This window comes from Berghia stephanieae, chromosome 4 (assembly GCF_034508935.2).
Source record: "Berghia stephanieae isolate SIO BIC M18660-M18661 chromosome 4, UCSD_Bste_1.3, whole genome shotgun sequence".
NCBI lineage: Eukaryota > Metazoa > Mollusca > Gastropoda > Nudibranchia > Aeolidiidae > Berghia > Berghia stephanieae.
This window is the reverse complement of record NC_088363.1, coordinates 49,139,009-49,159,444: the sequence shown is the minus strand read 5'-3', so window position 1 is coordinate 49,159,444 and position 20,436 is coordinate 49,139,009. Positions and strand designations below refer to the sequence as shown.

Sequence of the window (20,436 nt, the reverse complement as noted above, 5' to 3'; positions counted from 1 at the left end):
CCATCTGGTCATTGATTACCCTTGATATGGCTTGGATATTGTATTTATATATCCATCTACTTATCTTTCATTTATTCTTTAAAATTTATATTTTATCGTTTTAAAAAAAAATGGTAGTAACCATTGAATTAAATGGCTTAATCAGAACAAATATATCTGGCAATGATCTCATTTTCCCTTTGTTGACCTCGTTCTCCCATTGTTGGTGAATGCCTGAACATCAAACCGCGACACGTAAGGCCGGTAATCTATTGTAGGGAAGCAACACTTGATTGCAGCAGAGTTGGTGTGAACTGAGACGCACTTTTCCTGATTTCAGCTAATAATAATTAATACGTCGATTCCTTTTACCAGTTATCAGCCGCTTTGCTGCTAGAATAATACTTTTATATGGTTTTGGAGCAAAATTGATAACGCATGCATTGTTAGCATCTGTGTTTGTTATAGAGAAGTTAATTGACTTTCGGAGGAAGAATAAGTCGCAGGTAAGAACATATTATTATAACATGATAGATTGATTTTATAAATGCATAATGATTTTAATAATTATGATGATGCAAAGATAGTGATGATGATGATAATAATAATATAATAATGATGATGATGATAATAATAATAATAATAATAATAATAATAATAATAATAATAATAATAATGATGATGATGATGAATTATTGTTATTACTACTACTACTACTACTACTACTACTACTACTACTACTACTACTACTACTACTACTACTACTACTACTACTACTACCACGACTACTACTACTACTACTACTACTACTACTACTACTACTACTACTACTACTACTACTACTACTACTACTACTACTACTACTACTACTACTACTACTACTACTAATATACTATTATTGGTATTGTTTTTACCCATAACCTTAAAAGGCAATTTAGTGTTAAGCTCAATTCCTTGCAAATTAAATTAAACTAATTTTTTTTAGATATAATATATTTTCTCAGCGGATAATCTTCTTTATGGCCTTTCTCGAGAAAAGACCGAGATAACATATTCATCAACCGCAATGCAGCACCGCAAATTGAGTTATTAGGGACTAAGTACCTGGCTCGATGAGAGAAAAAAAAGATACCGACAGTCAGTGGGGCTCGAACCCAGGTGTCCCAGGTGAAACTGCAATGATTTATTCATTAGGCCATCTCGCCACATATTGCTCTAATAGTGTGGAGCCCTGGAAGACCGAAGCCATTCGGGCGACGTGTTGGATAAAAGAGCTATTATATAGCGCAATATCCACTAAAATGTGCTCAAAGCGCTTTACACGGGGTCCCTGGTCAACAGCAACATTTAACATGTAGGACGGGACATGCCGCCTGTTAGGCGATATTACAATTTTTCGGACAAAGACACGGCTGTTAACGGAGAAGTACTCATTTTACACCTGAGTACGGTGAGAGAATCTGAATTTAAGAGCCTTTTCCAAGGACTCAACTATGCGACCAGCGTGAGGCTCGAACCTAGGACCTCCCGATCCGAAAGCGAGTGCCAAACCACTAGACCACACAGCCGTTTTGTCACATATCAGGGCGGGCCGTTCAAGGCGCCCTCTTATAGGTCCGACATCCGTCTTGCGCCTTTGTCCCCGATATGGCGCAAGCACCCCCATCAACGACAAGGTTGTTGATCCAATGAGGGCGCACTTGTAACACGATGTTGCTCGTACAATTGGGAAAGATTCTTAACTCACATTTTCGTGTGGCTATGTGGTCTTGTGGTATGACACTCGCTTTTGGATCGGAAGGTGCTGGGTTCGAGCCTCGCTCAGCGCATGGTTTGATCCTTGGAAAAGGCTCTTTATTCACATTCTCACACCGTACTCAGGTGTAAAATTTATAACCTGGTCGTTAACAGCGTTGTCTCTGTCCGAAAAAAAAAGTAATATCGCCTAACAGGCGTCATGTCCCGTCCTACAGGTTCAATGTTGCTGTTTTGTCAGGGACCCCTTGTAAAGCGCTTTGAGCACGTTTAGGGGATATTGCGCTCACCGGGTGAAAACGATACTGCTTTACGCCAAAATAGGGCGGCAACAGAGTTGTGAGTGTTCATATTTATTATATTTATTTTATATATACGCACTATATATATATATATATATATATATATATATATATTATATATATATATATATATATATATATATTAATAAATAAGAACACTCACATTTTTTCGCCAAGACGATCATTTCGATGCTGATCTTGCATCTCATCAGTCAATATTATCGAGCTCTCTCGTATCTACAAGTACCTACCAATACTATATATAAATATATATATATATATAACATGGTATCAATGATTCTGATAAAGACCGGTCAGACTCATTTGATGTGTAATAACGACTGTGTGTGTATCTGTCATGGATTATTTGGTTACATCACTACAAGGGTTATACTAACCCAGATCCACGGGCATTCCGGTATAGTTCATCACCTTTCTAATGTAGTTCGTCACCTTTATTCTTTGTTCTCTTGTACATTGACTGGCCACATATTTTTTCCATCTTGGCAAGAAAAATTATGCTTCGTGCGTATTAATTAATCACTGGACGCTAATCAAAGTCACCATCATCATCATCATCATCATTATCATCATCATCATTATCATCATCATCATCATCATCATCATCATCATCATCATCATCATACTAGCCCTCCCCCCCCCCCTCCCTTCCCCTCTTCCCTCTATCCACCAAGGAGTGGTTAGGTAGCTGGGTCTAATTGATCCGACGGAAACTAATTAGCATAGATCAGGATCCTGTCTAATGGGTAGCAGGAATATGTTACTGTCTGCTTAACGCTACAGATACCGAAATAAATTCCTTCTCTATAGAATTTATGACTCTACTACTTGTCAAAAACACCAAAAACCTGACACTTCTTGAAAACCTTTTGTTTGAAACCTTTTTATAAAATTTTGAATCATTAGTGAATAAATATATACGAACATTTATATAGAGCAATTATATAGCATTTATATAGGGCAATAGGCAATAGGTGTGGAAGAGAATGATGTGGCTCTAATCGCTAATCTGTACTGGCAGCAAAAGGCTCAGATAAAAGTGCAGGCAGATACAACAGATGCAATTGAAATCAAGAAAGGAGTGCGCCAGGGATGTGTTATGTCTCCTTGCTTGTTTAATTTATACACAGAGTCTATTTTTCGGCAAGTAGAAACAGCACAAGGGTTGAAGGTTGGTAGCCACAACATCAACAATCTACGTTACGCTGACGATACTGTCCTGTTGGCGGAAAGTAAGGAAGACCTACAGAAGCTACTTTCAAAAGTGAACGAAGAGAGTAAAGAAAAGGGGCTGTTCATGAATGCGAAGAAGACAAAAACAATGGTGATAACAAAAAAGAAAGAGCCCATAGAAATAGATATAGAAATAGAAGAGTGTCCAGTGGAACAAGTAAAGGAGTTCACGTACTTGGGGCAGTTGGTAACATCCGATGCAAAGTCTGACAAAGAGATCAGGAGACGAATAATGCTGGCCAAAAATGCGTTCATGAAACTAAAGCCAATCCTCAACAACACAAATATCTCCATCAGAACACAAATGAGATGCACCAAATGCTATGTGTGGTCCATTTTCTTTTATGGTTGTGAAACGTGGACACTAACCGCACAGACAGAACAACGTATTGAAGCTTTTGAGATGTGGATGTACAGGAGAATACTGAAAATACCTTGGACAGCAAGAAAAACAAACATCGAAGTCCTCGACCTAATGGGCCAAAAACAAAAAGAACTTCTTTTGACTGTGAAGCACAAAAATCTGTCATATTTTGGACATATGCGAAGACATGATAGTCTCGAAAAAAGGATAATGGAGGGAAGAATTGAAGGAAAGAGAGGCAGAGGAAGACAAAGGAAATCCTGGACAGATGGCATCAAGGAAGCTACAGGACGGCGCATGGCAGACTGTAACGAGGCTGCAATGGACCGTGAAGGATGGAAGGCCATGACATCCGACCTCTGGAATGAGATGGAACCCGGGTAAGGTAAGGTATATAGAGCATAATTTTTACAGATTTAACATTCTCAATGCGAATCATATAAATTCCCATCATCGGGTCATATGTAACCATAGTTCCATCTCATGCATTACCAGACGCCTGTTAGACGTCCCTTTTTTTACAGCATCCGTCAATACCTGTTGGCAAGTACTCAATCACAACCGAATCAGATCATCTTAATGGATCGATACTTGGAATACGATTCTTCTGCCCTAAAATTTGTTAATGTGTTCTGTCGTGTACGCCAAAATAGGTCATCACCTTTCTACAACTTCGTACTAACCTAAACTACAGCGTATAGAATTCTCCACTTCAAAGGCAGTACCTTGATCGTTTGTATTCGATTCCGTTGCTGCCGCTTGATTCAGCAGCTACAACTACAACAACCTTGTCCTATATCCGATATCATCTATTTATCGTTTGTATTCGATTACATTGCTGCCCCTGTGATGATACAGCAACTATGTACAACTAAGTACGTTAACCTTGTCCTATATCCGATATCACTTATTTGTCTTACGTATTCTGTACTCTTCTCACGCAAATCGGAGCACGAAAAGCACGTGAGGTTACCTGGAGGCCAGATTTTAGCTATCATATCTAACCCCTTAATGGCAGAATTCGATCCCAATCTCTACAACCATCGTCTCAGTCAGGAAAATTGCTTGCTTCGCAGTTTTTCCTTTCTATACCATATCATACTTTTAAAGCCATAATCAGGAACATACCAAATATGACCGTTTATAACCCTCAAAAAGCTTTGAACAAAAGTGAATATAACAGCTTCTAAAAATATCTCAAAATACATTGCAGTGAAAGCTTCGGGTACAAACCCCTTCTTCAGCCAACCAAACATAATTGAATATGCCACAAGATACCATAAAAGGGGGGGGGGGTGGCCGAGCGGATAAGGAAATATACTTAAACTTACACCAAGAGATCCGAGTTCTCTTTTTTCCCTTGAGCAAGGGCCCTCATTACTTACTTTGCGACTCTGTACTACGGCTCACGCCTAGATTATCCATATGTCTTATTCCTAGATCGAAAGCAGACAATCAATCATATTTATGTTAACATCAGTGACAGCGATGTAACCTCTGCTTTCCAGTGGAGGTCGAGTCCCATCACTGTTATCATCTTCGCGATATGATGAGCGCGTAGGACTTAAGTAAACATAAAATAGCCTTTCAAAGTCATTAGCTCATGTATCCGGTGTTTAACCCGGTTTCTGTACTAGAAAAAACGGACACTTGCAATTGAAGAGTGGTTTTCCAAAACTCCCTAACTCCGTTTTTCCCATTTTGAGATATTGGGATTATTTCCCCTAAAATCTCTCATCTAATTCGGTATATTATTTTATTATATTTAAACTTCAAAATGACATCCAATCTAAGGAAGTTCTTATGCCATTCGATGATTTAAATGAAATTTATATTTCAATTCATCTCTTGGATGGAAAATCTCCAAAAAAAATTTAGAAAAATCGACTTAACGAGTTTTGGAAAACCAGCCTTCAATATCTTGCTACTCTTTGGATGGGACGGTAGTCTATTACAAAAGGCCTCCGCTAGATCAAACAGACCCAGTTACTCATTCAGTGCTTGGTGGACAGGCGGTGGGGGGGGGGGGGGGCATAAAAAGATTTCGGCTTCACCAGGGGTCGATCTGGGTCCCTTTGCGTGTGCAGTGAGTGCTCTACCAACCGAGCTATCGGGACCCCGTCCTCTGCAACGTAGACATGATATAGTTATTATGGTTCAAAAGAAATCTGCCCTCGATGTTAAAGGGTTAATAACATTAAGTAAGCACGCGATCGGGTTGCCTCATTCTACGTGGATGACTGTCTGCCTCCTTAGTACGTCTGCACCGTCGTCCATGTCGTGGTCACTCACAGTAAGCATGGCCAATAATTGGACAGGTGACAACAGTTGGGGATCCTGATAGCTCAGTTGGTAGAGCAAAGACACTGGAGGAATCGATCACCATTGAAGAAGAGATTTTTTTTCTGACCTCTTTGTCCACCCAGCAATGCTTAGGTGGGTGGACGTTTTATATCTTAAAGTTCTTTGTGGCAGACTATTATTATTATTATTATTATTATTATTATTATTATTATTATTATTATTATTATTATTATTATTATTATTATTATTATTATTATTATCATTATCATTATCATTATTATTATTATTATTATTATTATTATTATTATTATTATTATTATTATTAATACTATTATTATTATTAGTATTATTATTATTATTATAAAGATAATAATAATAATAATAATAATAATAATAATAATAATAATAATAATAATAATAATAATATTTGACAGCTGTATAGCGCATTTTTATAATTGTATAATTCTCAATTACATTGCAAGAAAAAAATATCACAGTCTAATTTATTTATCACAGTCTAATTTATTCGGATATTTTACCGTTTTGGGACGGTGGGACATTATTATTATTATTATTATTATTATTATTATTATTATTATTATTATTATTATTATTATTATTACGACTTGCAGACTGCTTTTGACATGGTAAATGTAATGGTTTGTGACGGCGGCCGGCTGGTTAGGGGATGGTGGGCAGAGGCGGGGAGGAGATCATTTTGTCACGCAGTCTACAATTCATTCCAAGTGGTTTTTTTTCTTCGTATTATTTGAAGACTTATTCATAGATTTTTATTAACCAATTAAATCTTGTAATTTTTTCGAAGTAATACCTCTAGATCTATAAAGGTTTTTTCAAAGTACCTCTAGATGTATAACTTTTTTTTCGAGGTACCTACCTCTAGGTAGATATTTATTCTACCCGAATAAAACCAACAGATTCAACAGGGGTATGGGGGTGGGGGTGGGGGGATGTGTGTTGTGGCAACAGTGAGTGCAAAGTAATAGACAAAAATGAATATAGCTGCTTCAAAACAAAACAAACAAACAAAAAAAACAAATACCAAACACGGAATGTTTCGGGCTCAAGACCCTTCTTCGGCAGCTGACAACAAACAAAACAAAACACCATGAAGTGCCGATCATACTCTGATGTCGATCTGGGTTCTATTTTAGTAATGCATTTGTTTTCATTGTCCATTGGCGGGAGCGGGGGGGGGGGGGGGTTTGTATGCTGATGAAGGGTTATGAGCCCAAAATGGTCCGTGTTAAGTATTTTAAGCTTTTTTTAAAGCTTTAAATTCATTTTTGCCTATTACTTTTTACAGTCCACAGCTTCCAGCAGCTTAATGATATCAATGTGTCAACAGTAATAGGTTTGAAATTTATCAACCTTATCCCAAAACTGTATAGACTCTAGTGTCGGGTTGGGTTTGGTTGTAAAATAAAATTTAGAACATTGCTGCCGTCTTATGGTAAAAAAGATATTTTGGACATTTCGGCTTCCCCTGTATCGACAAAACATGATGAATGAAACACGTTGTACCCTTGAATCATCTTAGGGTGGAGCTGGAGGTGTCTAAATAGGATTTTTGAAAGAAATCGGGAATGTATCTAAAAAAACAGCACCAAAACTGGTATTATATTAAAGACTTCGCGAATTCTCAGGTTTGAGGGGGGGGGGGGGGGGTTCCAAGATGAGGGTCATTCAAATCGATCAATATTTGAAGGAAGAGTTTTCTGGCCATTTTTTAAATACGAGTTTTTCCACAATTAATCATAAGGTTCATTACCAACTTAACGTTTTAAGATGGTCGGCCATATTTTAAAATAAAAAATAAAATAAAATTCCCTTTATTCATCCCATAGGGAAAATTTGTCTCTAGGGTCTTTTCCAGGGGAAGACTGGAATAACCCAGGCGTCAGCCGCAGTGCAGCGCCGCAATTTGAGTGAGGGCGAGGTAACTTGCTCAAGACCACACAGCTCAACGGCCTGTGGGTAATCGAACTCGATACGTTTCGGATACAAAGCAAAGACCGTACCGCTGAGCCACGCTGCCCCTTTAATCTGACACGTTTATTTTCACATTCAATGAGATCAAATCAATGGAAGAAAGCATTGCTTTGACTTCAAATACAACCCAAAATGAACTGGTTTTTATGTCATCTGGTGTTAAAAGCTTGGCCAGTCCATGAATACTTCATACCAATGGCCATAATTTCCACTCTAAGGTTTTCTATACACAATGAACCCAAGCCAGCAATACGATATGCAAGGCGTATCTAAGAAACAGCTTTATATATCCTTTCACCTATCACCAATCAATACCTATTACTATAAAAATCGACGAATGCTTGAACGAACACACTCTGAGAAAATTCTGAGTAGGTAGGGGAGTGGGGGAACGATTGTTCAGTAGGTAGAGCACTCTTCTATAAGGACCGGCATCGACTCCGAGTGCGGTCGAGTTACATCTTTAGTTCTTTCAAAACTTGACTATTGCAACTCTCTCTCTTTTGAAGCCCACCAGCGAGAAAATATTCAAAGAATTCAAAACAACGCCGCAAGATTAGCACTTAAGCGCAGCAAGAAACATCTTTATTAAAAGAGTTTCACTTGCTTCCTGTTAAGGAGTGAATATTGTTCAAAGTTCTGATATTGTGTTCTAAATTCCTCAACATATACATATCAACAAACTAATCTTTACGATAAATTGGGGTTATATACACCAACTGCTCGTCATCCGATGGGAAATTGTTTGTCACTCAAGGAAAGAACTCTTACGTATCATGTGGAAGACGATCCTTTTCAAGAATCATCCCAACTCTCTGGAACAAACTTCCACAATAAACACGACATTTTTCATCGGAAGATGTGTTTTAAAAGCTCTTACGACTGTTATTTTCCAAATTGAATTGTTGATGTCCCTGTATAGCGCTCTGAGCACTTCCTCGTGATATGGAAGAGCGCCCAGAAATATAATAATACATTATTATTATTATTATTATTATTATTATTATTATTATTATTATTATTATTTTATTATTATTATTATTATTATTATTATTATTATTATTATTATTATCATCGATCATTATTAAGACACCGCTTTACTTTTTAAACACTGAGATCTTATTCTTTTTTTTTTTATTACCTTCACACTTTTTCAAATTAGTGTTCAAAACGGGGTATCTACCCTAGAAGAAGCAGTACTTTTACTTAATGATCTGTAATAGCAATTGAAAAATAACACCAAACAAAACTTTTAAGAGGATTACGCACCCCTTGGTACGTTTTATATAATTTTGTAATACTATCATCTAGTGTATGTCATTGAGCTACGAGTATTAAGCTACACTTTTTTATCAAACGCATTTGACTATATTGAAACGGCGTGTCACATTCTATTTAAAACATTGCCGGTTCTCTGCCGTCGTAGTCTGGAAAAAATACGTATTAAAAATTTTGTCCAGAAACCTCATCCTTCAATATCAATTGATCCTATAGTTGCGTCCGGTTATCAGACCTGCAAATATGGACCTAGGTTTGGATACTGAAATATACGGTAAACAAATAGTTGAAAGATAATTCAAATTTAAAAGAAAAGAAAAGCTCAGACAAAATGTTTACTCGATGACCCTCATCTTGACAGTAAAAAAAACCCCACTCAATTATAGGAATTCCGTAAAGTCTTTCTTGAAGTCCCAGGTTGGAAAGTTTTTGAAATTTAATCGATCGACATTTGAAGGACGAGTTTTCTGGCTAAAATCTTGAACGTCTCTTCTCTCTTTAGAGCTGATCAGTCAGCTCACAATGACTTAATGAGACTCTAAAGTTGTTGACAACCCTGCCGAATCGAGCGCAACAAGTATTTATTAATACATGATAGGTTTCTATTTAAGTCACCAGTCAGGGTCATTTGGGTGAAAAGTTCAAATGTCTTCAGAAGATAGGAACCAGAAGTAACTGGTCGACAGGGAAATTTCAGGACTTGGCCTTGACTCGGGTAGGCTCCATGCAAACCAAACCTCTTGCAGACGTAGAAAACAGATTAAAATGTCTAATACGAAAATGACCAGAAATAGAACTTCTGTAGTTGTTGCTTTTTTAATCGCTCATATTGTTCTGATCGACGTATACTTATATGCAGGTCGGATAACCAAAACTGTTATGGGCTAATTGTTGTAATAGATGTACTCTCAATCCGATGCAAAATTATGTCCATTACAACAAAGTTAAATCAATCCTATAGTTGCGCCCGGTTATCAGACCTGCAAATATGGACCTAGGTTTGGATACTAAAATATACGGTAAACAAATAGTTGAAAGATAATTCAAATTTAAAAGAAAAGAACAGCTCAGACAAAATGTTTACTCGTATCTTCAAGGCATAAATATCTACGGAGCTAAAGTCTATCCCGATCTTTGTAGCGTTAAATGGATATAACAACATGTGCGTAGGATGTCTCGTTACCCTAAGATATTTTCCGCTCGGTCTAGTAGACCTGCTTTCCACCTCACCATTGTTGAGTGGAAAGGTCGGACAGAAAGAACTTTCACTGAATTCAGGATTGACAATCCTGGTTCCTTTCATTTTGAATCAAACGCTAAACCAACTGAACCGTTTGGCCCCCGATATTTGTTAGAAACCCAATAACACTTTTAAAATAAGCTTCTTTTATTATCATTATATTTCAGGTCTTTGGCCATCCTCGAACTTCCAGTAATTTATCACCTCAACCAATTCACGTACCTAAACTCGACGTTCAGGGAAAATACAATTATTTGGTGTCCAAAAATGAACTGGTTCTTGTCCAGTAACCAAATCATCAATTCTGGGAAAACGTGTGTGTCCAACACATGGTATACCTACTCATGACTAGATAGGCATCTGATGAGATTCTGTTGAAGAACCAAAATCGTCAATTTTAGATCCCTCTGATTGATTCTATTTCTGACTGCAGGCAGCTGAATCCAACAATTGGTGCCCAAAGAGGATTTCAAAATCAGGTTTCAACCTTACGGAGAGAATTCCAGTTGTTACAAACGGCAATACAAGTCCAAACGCAGTATAAACGCCCTGGATACTATAAAATAAAATAATAGTGCTTCATATTTTGCTACTATTGTGCAGATGAATATTCATTACAATCTTATTATACCGTCTTATCTAATATCAATTTAACGTAATAGCATTGCCAAATAAGTAGTGAACGGAATATCAACACTGAATGAAATACACGCAGGCAATATATTCCCAAATTGTTTGTCAAAATTAAATAAAAGGAAAGGTTATATGAGATTAACAAAAGAGATTGCAAGAGATACAGGCAAATATTGGAGCTGAAAGTGGAATGAACAAATTAAAAAAGCGTAAGGAGAATTGTAAACGTATATAATTTTAAAAAAAAAACTATTTCCAACTGTAGAATATACAAAACATACAAAATGGATGATCGAGAAAAAGACCAAGCTGGCAACATACTTGGAAAAAACGTATCTTGTTTTGTAGGTGAATACCCCGTGGCCCCTGAGAACAACATCAACAACGACAACACATTTACACTGAACAGCGTTCTTTGGAACCAGGAAGATGACAACAGCTCTGTTGAATTGCTGGAAAATATGACTGGAGATGCGACTGTAAGCATCGATGACGGAAATGATTTTGCCAAGACGGATCAAGGGGAGATCACTGACAATAGCGATCCCTTTCTCAATAAAGGTTACGACAGTTCGTCTCCTACGAGCATACATTCAAGTTCGGAAGAGCCAGATGACGTCGTGTCAGTTACGCAACCTCTCATAAAAATCACGGATTTTGATGAAATAGCACAACCCAACGAACAGAAAATCCCTCCAACAGAGCAAAGTCAAATGACTAGAGTTTACCAGCTTCTTCCCAATAACTTCAACGAGGCCAACATAGCGCACATCAAGATTGAAGAAATCTTTCCCAGGCCAAAACCGTTAACCATTGCCAACAAGCTTACTATAGCCGATGAATATTTCCTTCACTCTAGTCAGCATAGTATTTCAAGTTTACAAAAGAAGCAGGCAAAGAACGGCTTGCGATCCAACACCATGTCGAACATCAACGAAAGACATCGAGATAAAGGAAGTTTTCTCAGCTTGGCAAGCAATGGCCGGATTGGAAGAGCTATCAGCAGCGCTGTGTTGCATTTGAGAGATGACAAATCATTTTCGGCATCCGTCATGGCCATCAACACATCAGCAATGAAAGATCTAGAGGAGAAAGAGATCATCAAAGATCCTATTCATACTCCAGTCGTAGCGAGCCGAAGATACACGAAAAACGTCTACATGGTCAGTTTTTGCGTTCTTCTCAACTTCATCGCTCTAGGGTCCGTACGCAATCTTCAAAGCAGCATCAACCATGAAGGCGGAATCGGTGTCATTTCCATGGCTGTCAGTTTTCTGGGGTACATGTTTGCCAGCACGTTTAGTACCGTTCTCGTCCAATCGATTCAACCTCATAAAATCTTCGTAGCCCATCTCATCCCTCATTTCCTCTACTGCGCAGCCAACATCTACCCAGAACCCTGGCTCCTTGCTCCTGTGTCTTTCTTCCAAGGCGTCGCTTTAGCAATTGGTTGGAATGCCATGAGTACCTACCTCACCCTCCTCGCCGCGGGTGAAGCTAAACTAAACAACATTGACTATTCTCACACATCTAGCAAATATTTCGGAATATTTGGCTTATTTTTTCAGGCATATTTTATCATAGGAAACCTCATCGCATCTCTTGTTTTAACATACGCTAACTCTCCTACAGAAGAAGATAACAATAATGATAACGTCTACCTCAATTCCACTCAAAATCAAACAGCCTTCTATAATAGCAACAGTTCTCGTATCACTGCAGAAGAGGAAGAGAGCTTCTTACATCTATGCGGAGCAAATTATTGGCAGTATTACGATCTAGGTGGAGCTGCTCTTTACGTCAGTGACGAGACAAAGTTCCTCTTATACGGTCTGTACATGGCTTGTGTTGCCACGGCTATTCTCATCTCCATCTTCCAGATTGAACCACTAAATGTCCATTGCTTTGACAGGACAAAGGGAACTGGGGAGAGATTGAAAACACACATCTGGAAGCTGGCATGTCTCTGGGTTAATCCTAGATTCCTACTGATTGTACCTCTTCAGATGTATTCCTTCATGGAGGTCGGATTTGTCACAGCGGAAGTCACCAAGGTAGAGCAATGACATGTGATTTATATATCTTTATTTCTTCACTCAAAAATTATTGCCTCCTCTCCTTTTGTTCATCGCCATCATCATCATCATCATCATCATCATCATCATCATCATCATCATCATCATCATCATCAACACCATAATCATCTTCATCATCCTCTTCATCAACATCAGCATCATCATTATCATCATCACCACAATGTTCATTTTCCGAGACAACAAGCCCTCCTTCTGGGTGGGGTTCCTGACCTCCCACAGTGAGCAGGGAGGCACTGACTGTATCTTCTATCCCTGTATATCTGTTTTCCAGCTTGCTTTCTGTCTTTTTCTTGGAATAAGATTAATTGGTTTTGTCCTGGCCCTGGCTGGAAAGAAAACAGTCAATGGAATAGTTCGAGTTTTGGAAGATGATATTTTTGTCTTGTAAATCATATCTCTGTTATGCATTATATTATTTTTTGTTTTACATAATATTAATATATGATTTGTAGACCTTTGAGTGTGTTCCTCTTAGTGGGGACCTGTGTTGGGTCAGGATGAGACATTTAGGTAATCTCAAACTAAGTACACAGAAGGGGTGCTTTTGAAATCTACATATAGTTCTTATATGAACCAATTCCCCTTTGTCTTACTTTTTCTTTGGTACTTTAATTGTAATTCTAGAACTTTTGACTATCGCATTTTCTTCTTTTTCTACTGGCGCTGATATGACCTTAATGTGTTGCAAGCGCCGTAAAACAGTTAAAAACAAACAACAAACACCCCCTCCTTCTAAAACTGGTTATCGCTTTGAAAAAGTGAGAACAAAAATCTTCTTAACTGGACACCTCTTACTAAAAGTTGCCGTTCACATCCCAATCATAATGATTATCTAGATGAAATATTTTCTTAGATTTTCCAACCTATATTTTTCTGGCCACTTTAGTTTTGAAATGTTTGTAAATCGAAAAAATATTTGATCGGTCAGGAGAAATTAGCATTGAGTTTGTCACCATACTTTAACATTTTTTTTACCTCCTTTCCCTTCAGGCCTTTGTTACTTGTCCATCGGTATACAAATGCTGTCTTGATACCAGGCAAAAATGTATATGGGCATTGCATAGAACCAACCCTTTCAATTTAATTTGAGTAAGCAGCACACCATCGTTACGCCATTTCCATCCCTACTCTCCCTTCAGGCATTTGTCACGTGTCCGATCGGCATCCACATGGTTGGATGGACTATGATGTGTTTGGGAATTTGTGGCAGTGTCAGCTCTTACATCGGTGGACATCTTACCAAATACATCGGAAGGACATCGCAGCTCATCACAGGTATATATCCGATATGTATGACAGTGACTGGGTCACAATGACATTGATATCAGAACGGTATGGTGTTCCGTCTCGTCTTGTGTGGCAAAATCAATCGATGTCCAGGGGTAGACAGCGTCCGAATGAGTGACGCTTATTGCCAATCACTTGCCTCGACTTTGTGTCTTTTTGTGCCGTAAATTCTAAGCTGCTTGGAGCTGTGGAATGTAAATATTAATGTGGAGCCAGAGCTTATCCCAATTTATATAGCGTGAAACGGACAATAGTAATAGCTTTCTATCGTTTGGATAGGACGCTAGTCTATCGCATAATACATCCCGCCAGATCTAAGTGACTCAGTTACCCATTCACACTGCTGGGTGGACAGGGGGGGGGGTGAGTGAGAAAAACTGTCCTCCACCCGGGATCGATGTTGGTCCCTTTGCGTGTAAAGCGAGTGCTCTACCAACTGCTATAAGCACCCCCCCCCACCCTGGGCAAATGTATATAACAGCTTTAAAAATAAAGAACAAATTACCGATCAAATAACGTTTCGGGTTCAAAACTCTTCTGCAATCAAAAATGAAAACAGTTAAAATGGTAATGCTTTACGTTATTCTTATTTTTATTTGAACACTACGTCTTTGTGTATAGGTATTTAACCCACTCAATTCAGGTTTGCATGGGTACCCGGCTATAAAAATGACAGATACATTGCAAGAGCGTTTGTGTAGAAAACGCCCTTAATAATCAACGACTTAGACATCGTTCTATATGACGTGCTTGGTGGATAGATAATGGTTTGAAAAAGTGTATTTGAAACAGTGATAGACAAAACAAGAAAGAAAAATACATTTTCAAAGTTTGACCAATACTTTTGTTTATCCACCCACGTGACAAATTAAAGAGCAGACACTGGTTTAAGATAAAGATCTGAAAAAATACGAGAAAAAAAAGATAATCTCAAAAAATCAGCCTGTCTGAGATACACCTGTTGATTTTATCTTTTGTGATTTGTTAATTGGATGTTAATGCATGAATTATATTGTCAGCTTGCTAAAAATAAACATTTAACCTGAATTTAAATCGATTGATGAAAGCATAGACTTCCACTTTGTATAGTATATTGTATATGTATATTGTATATAACGCACGCATTCATGGCAAGCGTCCATAGAGACTGCGTAGCCATATTGACACACGTCAATGCACGTCTCAGCGCACATCAGAAATCTTTTCAAATTGTGTAAAGCCTCCACATTTAAATGTCTACAATAGATTTTACTTCAAAGAATAGAAGAATGACCGAGTTATAAGCTTTTATGCAATCTTAGCTTAAAATAGATTGATTACCAGGGGTGCTGAATTGTGTATTTGCCGGTTATTCGTTGATGCGATGACAAGGATTAATGTTCGTTGTTTAGGACGTGGTGCGGATTAATGGTATGCACATAGTGTAAGGATGGATGGGTGGATGGATGGGTGGATGGATGGGTGAATGGGTGTGTCGATCGATGGATGGATGGAAGGAACGATGGATGGATGGATGGATGGATGGGTGGGTGGGTGGATTAGAGGGTGGATGGATGGACGGGTCGACGGGTGGATGGGTGGATAGATAGATGGATGGATGGATGGGTGGGTGGGTGGATTAGAGGGTGGATGGATGGATGAATGAACGGTTGAATTGGTGGATGGATGTGTCGATCGATGGATATATGGATGGATGGATGGGTGGGCGGATGGATGGATGGTGTGAATGTGTGAGAGAGAGTGTGTGTGTGTGTGTACTCGTATGTGTTCGTGTTTATTAATGTGTATGTGTACCAACTTTCATCTCTACCTCTTTACAACTCTTTTTCCCCCTCTCTATAATCCTATTACTCTGACCCCCCACCCCTACCCCACCCCCTTATTTAAAAAAAATAATAAAGTTTTCATTTAACTTATCTATACATGCCATGTTTGAGAGTTTTTGACAAATTGAGGTCATTTTGATCGATTGATACTTGAAGAACAAGTTTCTGGCGCTGATATGACCTAGACATGTGTTTCAAACGCCATAAAACCTTCAAAAACAAACAAGGACGAGTTTTCTGGCCATAACTTAAAAACCGTGTTTGTTTTTGTTTTGTTTTTGGTATTTGCAGAGTAGGGCAGAGTTTATTGTAATCATTGACCCATTGATTTTGAAGTGCTGGCCAATCAGGAAGCTGAACATGGCTATCTCATCGTGGTGTGACTCTCCCTAGGTCATTGATTTTATACGTGCTTGACAATTATTAGTAGCGATTGTGACGCCAGCGGTATTTGCGTTAAATTGCCGTATTGTGTGCGTTACGCAATCATATCATATAATAGTATTGTGATGTATAACATGTACATATTATATATACATATATATATATATATATATATATATATATATATATATATATATATATGTATATAGTATATAGTAGTACTTAAGATAGATCAAAACGAATCTTTTGAGCCGTCAAAAAGTGGTCCTGTAATAAAGCCGGTAGGTGCGTGCAAATGAATCCATCAACCATGGCAAATCTGGCAACTTAAGATTTAACTTGAAAGAAATAATTTAATCAAATATGGAATAGGTTTTGACAATATACAGATCACAAAATTAAATGGTTTACCGTACACAGACACTTATCTATTTCAATGATTAAACTATTGTGGAGACGATATTTTGAGCCATCAGCGGTCAAAAACGTTCCAACGGTCTGTAGGTGCTGCCAAAATTGGCTAGTTTGAAAGAAGAAAAAAAAAGAATGTCTGAGATTGAATTTAATGTGCGGCTATGTGGTCTAGTGGCCTGACACTCGCTTTCGGATAAGAAGATCCTGGTTTTGAGCCTGCTGGCGCATTGTCGGGTCCTTGAGAAAGGCTCTTTACGCACTTTCTCTCACCGTATTCATGTGTAAAATTAATGAGAACCTGGCAGTTAACAACGTTGTCTCTATCGGGGAAAAATTGATTATGTCACCTAACAGGCGTCATGTCCCGTTCTGCATGCTACGTGTTGCTGTTGGTCAGAGACCTCTTGTAAAGCGCGTTGAGCACGTTTAGTGGATATTGCACTGTATTAATTTTTTGGAGTTTTTTTTTAAGTAACTGGTACACCCAGACATCATACAATTTTGAGACGATCGTTCACATGCAATATTATATAATGATTTATGTATAAAAGACTATAAATTATTCTTTCTTTTTTTGTGCTCTTTTTCAGCCGGACTGTGTAACGTGGCAGTTCTTGTGGTGATGGTTCTGTGGGCCCCAGATCAGGACTCTTACTTCCCTTACTTTGCCTTGCTGGGCCTGTGGGGGGCCAGTGACGGACTATGGGTAGCCCACATTAACAGTAAGGCTTTGGGGGATGATTGAAACTGTGTGGGAATGGGTAGGAATATGAGAAATAAATAACTTTCTGACTTCGGACAATTTTGAAAGAGCTATTTTGTTGTCTAAAAAATAAAAAATAAAATAAAAACCCAACTCAAACCGGATACATCAAAAAGTTCTCAAGGAAGTCACAGAACCGAATTAAATCTCTCCTTACCAACTATTCTCGGGGGTCCCGATAGCTCAGTTGGTAGAGCACTCGGTTCACACGCGAAGGGACCGAGATCGATCCCGGGTGCAGTCTAGATTTTTTTTCTGACCCCCCTTGTCCACTCAGCAGTGATTGGATAGCTGGGTCTGTTAGATCTGGCGGGAAGTACTTTGCGATAAACTAACGTCCTATCCAAAGGATAGCTAGCACTTGCTATTGTCCGTTTCACGCTAATGAAACTAGGATAAACCCCGGCTCTATGGGCCTAAAGGCTCTGAATGACAACTTTACAAATTATTTTCGAAATGCCATACTTGCTCAACACAATTAGTTGTTTTTTTTACAATCAAACTCAAAAGCAATAAGTACATAAAGATCTTTAAAGCAAGAAAGAAAAATACCAACAAAAAAAAAATCCCAAAAAAAATCAATCTACCTCGACTGGGGATCGAACCTCAGACCTTCTGATTACCGGTCAGACGTGCTACCATTACACCACTGAGGCCCCCGGCAGTTGGGACAATTTTAAGATCTTTATTCTTCACAAGGGTACACGTTTTACGCCGTGAACCCTCGCTTGCATCAAACAATATATGCACTGAACACGATATAAAGTACACTATTTGTTCATTACGAAAGAGCATAAAGAACGTATAGCTATATAAAAAAGATTTTACTTCAAACTTTGTGCTGTACAAAAGAAATATGAATATGAAACGTGTTCATTGTATCGTAGCAAATGTGACGATTAGTAATTAGTAAGGAGATGGTTGGTGATATTAATTTATTCTTTCCCATCCAACAGGTCTGGTGAACACAGTATTCCCTACCAAGTACGAGGAAGCTTTCTCAGGTCTCCGAATGTGCCAAGGAATCGGAGTAGCCATCGTGTTTGGATATTCCAACAGTTTGAGCATGCTAGCCAAGATTTACATCACCGGTATCTTCTGTGTCATCGCCCTGGTGCTCTACGTCATTCATTCCATTATCTACAACGACAGACCAGAGTTGGACAAGGAAATAGAAGTAACTGTTCAGACTGAAGTTTGATGGTGGTTGTCTTTGCAGTTTTTTAAGGCAGAATTGGACATAGAAGTAGAAATAACTGTACAGACGGGAGTTTGAAAGTGGTTGATGTTGTTGTGATTGTTGAAACCAGGGTTAGACAATGAAGTAGAAATTACTGTACAGACGGAAGTTAGAGGGTGGTTGTCTTTGCAGTTTTTGAGGCCACAGTTGGACAAAGAATTGGACGTCATTAAACAGCCGGAAGTTTGGTGATTTATAAGCTGCTGATGGTGGTTGTTGCTGAGGTTGTTGATGTTGATGATCATTATGATCTCGTTAAACTTGTTGTTGTTGTTATTGTTGTGACATTTGTTGTTGTTGTTGTTGTTGTTGTGACTGAGGTGTTTGTATTTGCTGTGGCCAGAGTTAATTGAACTTCGATTATCCTCAAAATCTGAAGGTGGTTGTGGTTGTAGTAGTTGTTGTTGTGATCATTAGTTAAGACGATTGTGTTTGTGGCCAGAGATAAACAAGTAAGTGTTAATAACTGTACAGACTGAAGTTTGATGATATCTAATGCTGATGGTTGTTGTTGTTGTTGTTGTTATTGTTATTATTGTTTTAAAATATCAAAACGACAAATTATGGTTCGTTTCACGCTATAGAAACCGGGATAAACTCCGGCTCCATGTGCCTGGTGGTTCTGAAGGACTACTAAATTTGATTTTGTTCAATAATATCTTTTACGATGCTTTGCAATTGGTAATTGTGATATTGTTTTGTTCTTATAACATCACTTTTTATTTTAATGATTTCAGATATTTAGTGTCTTTTAATGCCTTTTCTCCACATGAATTAGTCGATTTATCGCTAAAACTATAGACTATAGAGTTGAATAAGAAACTGACTTAAAATAACAGAAAGGATGATTGAATCGTTTGCCTTGAAATACCAGGTTTATAGTTTGATCATCAATATATATATATATATATATATATATATATATATAGAGAGAGAGAGAGAGAGAGAGAGAGAGAGAGAGAGAGAAGGGGAGAGAGAGAGAGAGAGAGAGAGAGAGAGAGAGAGGGAGGGAGAGAGAGAGTATTTTTCAAAGCATTATTGTGCTTCATTCTTGCACTAATGTATGTATATACTAATTTAAACTTTTAAAATGACAAATTGTATTTTCAGTGCCTCTTTTTCACCTTTTGTATTTTTACTGATAATTTATAATCTGATTCCCAGAGAGAGAGAGAGAGAGAGAGAGAGAGAGAGAGAGAGAGGGGGGGGGGGGGGAGAGAGAGAGAGAGAGGGGGAGAAAGATTTATAAATATATATATATATATATATATATATATATATATATATTATATATAATATATATA

At 38.0% G+C, this 20,436-nt stretch overlaps 1 protein-coding gene and 1 non-coding gene across 2 annotated transcripts; one reads left to right on the top strand and one right to left on the bottom strand.

Moving 5' to 3' along the window:
- Positions 1–245: 245 nt before the first annotated feature.
- LOC144970747 (protein unc-93 homolog A-like) lies at positions 246–20,025 on the top strand. Its single transcript, XM_078910734.1, has 5 exons — positions 246–485; positions 10,657–13,176; positions 14,358–14,493; positions 17,720–17,851; positions 18,849–20,025. The coding sequence occupies exons 2-5, from the start codon at positions 11,407–11,409 to the stop codon at positions 19,091–19,093; spliced, it is 2,283 nt and encodes a 760-aa protein (XP_078766860.1). The 5' UTR covers positions 246–485; positions 10,657–11,406; the 3' UTR covers positions 19,094–20,025.
- On the bottom strand, positions 18,477–18,548 carry Trnat-ggu (transfer RNA threonine (anticodon GGU)). The gene has a single exon. It is a non-coding gene; the product is annotated as a tRNA-Thr (tRNA).
- Positions 20,026–20,436: the final 411 nt, after the last annotated feature.